The sequence below is a fragment of the Nomascus leucogenys genome, chromosome 1a (assembly GCF_006542625.1).
Source record: "Nomascus leucogenys isolate Asia chromosome 1a, Asia_NLE_v1, whole genome shotgun sequence".
In the NCBI taxonomy this organism is placed as follows: Eukaryota; Metazoa; Chordata; class Mammalia; order Primates; family Hylobatidae; genus Nomascus; species Nomascus leucogenys.
In genome coordinates this window covers 30,038,829-30,043,689 of record NC_044381.1, presented here as the reverse complement: position 1 = coordinate 30,043,689, position 4,861 = coordinate 30,038,829, and the positions used below count along the sequence as shown (strand labels likewise).

General features: G+C 40.3%; 1 protein-coding gene across 1 annotated transcript; it reads right to left on the bottom strand.

Moving 5' to 3' along the window:
- Nucleotides 1–2,513: 2,513 nt before the first annotated feature.
- LOC100603622 (olfactory receptor 13C4) lies at nt 2,514–3,559 on the bottom strand. Its single transcript, XM_003260310.3, is given in 2 exon segments — nt 2,514–3,475; nt 3,478–3,559. Coding segments are annotated over 2 exon segments (1,044 nt in total).
- Between the last annotated feature and the right edge of the window lie 1,302 nt (nt 3,560–4,861).

Genomic DNA, 4,861 nt, shown 5'->3' with positions numbered 1-4,861 from the left:
GATACTACTAAAGTAGTTTTGAATTTATACTCCTGCCATCTATTTTCAAAGCTTTTATTTGGTGTTTTCTACTGTGTTGCCACAAATACACCAGATATAATTGTTTTGGATATTGCCAGAGAAAATAACTGAAGGGATTTATTGTCTTCATGAGATCTGGGTCAGAACCCATTCGAATCTGTTTACTGTTAGAATTTCAGTAACAGTGGATTACTGTTCTCAGTGATTCTAGATGATCAAAGGTAGTGAGGGCAAAGAATAAAAATCGCTCCTCATAATTTTGCTTTTCTCAGATAAGGTCCTCAATAGTTGCACAATAATGCCATTTCTATGCTTCTTTTAATTTTAAATGACAAAAATTGTACATATTTATGGTACACAAGATGATCTTTTAATACAAGTATTGTATTAGTCCATTTTCATACTGATATGAAGAAATACCTAAGACTGGGTAATTTATAAAGAAAAAGAGGTTTAATGAACTCACAGTTCCACATGGCTGTGGAGGCCTCACAATAATGGCAGACGTCAGAGGAGGAGCAAGATGAGATTTGGGTGGGGACACAGCCAAACCCTATCATTCTGCCCCAGCCCCTTCCAAATCTCATGTCCTCACATTTCAAAACCAATCATGCCTTCCCAACAGTCCCCTAAAGTCTTAACTCATTTCAGCATTAACTTGAAAGTCCATGGTCCAAAGTCTCATCTGAGACAAGACAAGTCCCTTCTGCCTATGAGCCTGTAAAACCAAAAGCAAGTTAGTTACTTCATAGATACAAAGGGGATACAGGCACTGGGTAAATACACCCATTCCAAATGGAAGAAATTGACTAAAACAAAGGGCTACAAGCTCCATGAAGTCCGAATCCAATAGGGTAGTCATTAAACCTTGAAGTTCCAAAATGATCTCCTTTGACTCTATGTCCAGGTCACACTGATGCAAGAGGTGGGCTCTCATGGCCTTGGGCAGCTCCACCACTGTGGCTTTGCAGGGTACAGCCTCCCTCTCAGCTGCTTTTACAGGCTGGCTTTTCTAGATGCATGGTGCAAGATGTTGGTGGATCTACCATTCTGAGTTCTGGAGGACAGTGGCCCTCTTCTCACATCTCAACTAGGCAGTGCCCCAGTGGGGACTTTGCGTGTGGGCTCCAACCCCACATTTCCCTTCTGCACTGTCCTAGCAGAGGTTCTCCATGGGGGCCCTGCCCCTGCAGCAAACTTCTGCCCAGACATCCAGATGTTCCCATAAATCTGAAATCTAGGCAGAAGTTCCCAAACCTTCATTCTTGACTTCTGTGCACCTGCAGGCTCAACAATATGTGGAAGCTGCCAAGGCTTGGGGCTTGCACCCTCTGAAGCCATGGCCCAAGCTTTACCCTGGCCCCTTTTAGCCATAGCTAGAGTAGCTGGGACACAGGGCAACAAGTCTTTAGGATGCACACAGCAGGGTGGCCCTGAGCCTGGCTCAGGAAACCATTTTTTCCTCCTAGGTCTCCAGTCCTATGATGGCTGCCAGGAAGGTCTCTGATATGCCCTGGAGACATTTTCCCCATTGTCTTGGCAATTAACATTTGGCTCCTCGTTACTTATGCAAATTTCTGTCGCAGGCTTGAATTTCTCCTCAAAAAATAGGTTTTTCTTTTCTATCGCATTGTCAGGCTGCAAATTTTCCAAACTTTTATGCTCTGCTTCCTCTTGAATGCTTTGCCTACTTAGAAATTTCTTCTGCCAGATACCCTAAATCATCTCTCTGAAGTTCAAAGTACCACAGATCTCTAGAGCAGAAGCAAAATGCCACCAGTCTCTTTGCTAAAGCATAACAAGAGTCACCTTTGCTCAAGTTCCCAACAAGTTCTTCATCTCCATCTGAGACCACTTCAGCCTGAACTTTATTGTCTATATCACTATCAGCATTTTGGTCAAAGCCATTCAGCAAGTCTCTAGGAAGTTCCAAACTTTCCCACACTTTCTTATCTTTTTCTGAGCTCTCCAAACTGTTCCACCTCTGCTTGTTACCAAGTTCCAAAGTCACTTCCACATTTTCAGATATCCTTATAACAGCACCCCACTACCTGTTACCTATTTACTGTATTAGCCCATTTTCATACTGGTAGGAAGAAATACCCAAGACTGGGTAATTTATAAAGAAAGGCAGGTTTAATGGACTCACAGTTCCACATGGCTGGAAGGCCTCACAATCATGGTGGGTGGTGAAGGAGAAGCAAAGGCACATTTCACATGGTGGAAGGCAAGAAAGCAGGTACAAGGGAACTGTGCTTTTAATGAAACCATCAGTTCTCATGAAATTTATTCACTATCATGAGAGCAGCATGTGAAAAACCCACTCCCATGATTCAGTTACCTCCCACCAGGTCAATCCTACAACCTATGGGGACTATAGGAACTACAATTCAAGAATTGGGTGCGGACACAGCCAAACCATATCATATATACATTGTGAAATGGCTAAGGCAAGCTAATTATACATAAAAGACCCATATATCCCTTTGATCTTACTGGTTAATAGCTTTCTTGCTCAGCAAATATTTTATAGCAGCTTTTACATCTTTATTTCTCAAGCTATGGATTATGGGGTTTAACATGGGGGTCACAACCCCATAAAACATGGAAACAAGCCCCTCTGTAGCTTGCAAGTTGTCTTTCCCAAAGAGGTCCTGGGACTTAGGTTTTGCATACATAAAGAAGATGGTACTATAAAATATGATCACAACAGTCAGGTGAGCTGAGCATGTAGAAAATGCCTTGCGTCTTCTTGTGGCTGAGTTCATTTGCAAGATGGTGTAGAGGATGAACATATAGGAGAAAAAAATCACGAGCAGAGGAAGAACTAGGAAAGCAATATTTGACACTGCTAGGGTAACAATATTGACAGATATATCAGCACAAGCTAATTTTAGGATAGCTAAGATCTCGCATAAGAAATGATTAATAATATTGTTCCCACAGAAAGGCAATCGCATGGTAAGCGATGTTTGCACAATTGAATTGATTCCACCGGAAAGCCATGATACAGAAGCCATCAGTACATACACCACCTTGCTCATGATGATGGGGTATCTCAGAGGGTTACAGGTGGCCACATAACGATCAAATGCCATCATGCCAAGGAGGAAACATTCTGTTGACCCCATTGCAAACCCAAAGAACATCTGCACTGCACATCCAGAGAAGGAAATGTTTCTTTTCTTTGAGATTAAGCTCACCAATGTTGAGGGAATGGAGGAGGTTGTATAGCAGATATCCAGGAAAGAGAGGTTGCCCAGAAAGAAGTACGTGGGCATGTGAAGACGAGAATCCAAGATGCCTGCTATGATCAGAACACCATTGCCAATTAGAATCATTACATACATAACTAGAATCAGAGCAAAGGAAATGATCTCAAGTTTGGGGTAACCAGAGATTCCCAGAAGAATGAATTCTGTCACAAATGTCTGGTTTATCTTGTCCATGTCCCAGCTTTCAGGATGCCAAAGGAAGACCCAATGTATAATATTTTCACAGCCAAGCAACAAATGTAAAAAATAACTTGGATAAACATTACTCTAGGGTGAAATAGGGACTGTTTGTTTTAAAGCTCTGCCATTGAGTTATCTTAAATAGTATTTGTGCCTAGAATACAGCCCACTAGGACGTTTAGAGTTTCTATGCCCTGTATCTAATATGTGAAGATCTACCTAGGATCAGAAGTAAATACAAATACAACTTTTCTTATTGTTGAGGACATCCCAAGTTGAGTTTTCTAAAAGCCTTAGACTATTGCAGACAACAAACCTAACTTCTTCATTTAGTCAAGCCCAGTGAGAGAGCTGCAAAGAAGAAAAAAGACAACTCAACAAGAACCGGAATTTTGACCCAGCGTTTAATAGAAACGTTTAGAATTTTAAAGCAGGTTAGATGTTCATGTACATTTGTTTGTCTGCCTAAAACTCTGAATGTCTTTCCAGTCAGATAAATGTGCATTTTTATAGGGAAGACATTTGATAATAGTAAATTGAGCCCCATACACTGCAATTTAACATCTGTTCAAAGGTAAAGTTAGTTGTTGATCTCATTCTAACATCCCACTCTTACTATTTTGTTATTTCCTATGACAAGATCATGGTGTAGACCAGCTCTACAGGCATATGATGGAGAATCTTTGGAGAACAATACATGATCTCTATTTGTTTTATTCCATGGCTTCAAAGTTAATCTTGAGAATTCATTTAAGTAAACCTGAAAAAAGAGTAATAATAGTCCAACATATTTGTGTGTATGTGTGTGCGGCACTTTACAAAAAGCAAATGAATCTTCTCATTATCCTTAATTTGCCTTTCACAAATGTAAAAGACAGAATGTGGCCTATAACTAAAAAGGGAAGCTTAAAGCTCAGCTCTTTGGATGGCAACACCAAAAGTTATTTTACCTTGTTTTTGCAAAGTACTATCCAAAATTTTTAGCTTTGATGGAATTTCAATTTTCCAAATTTCATATGCATATAAATCACCTGAGGATACTGTTAACATGTAAATTTTATGTTAGCACGTCTGGGGCAAGGCCTGTGATTCTTCATGTCTATTAAGTTCCCAGGGTATGTTGAACCACTGGGATGAGTGCACATTTTGAGTAGCAAGACATTGGTTTACGTATAGAGAGTTAGTAGAGTATCCAGATGTTTCTGATCTAAATAGATTTTCTCTTGTGTTATTATATGGACTGGCTTAACAGCCTGGAAAATGACCAAAAGCTTAATTCTTTTGTGTTTGCCAGCAGGATAAACTTTTGCTGGACTGCTATAATATGTGTATGATATTACTGATTGCCTAACTTGAGCACCGTCCTGTTCCAACAAAAGTAAGGG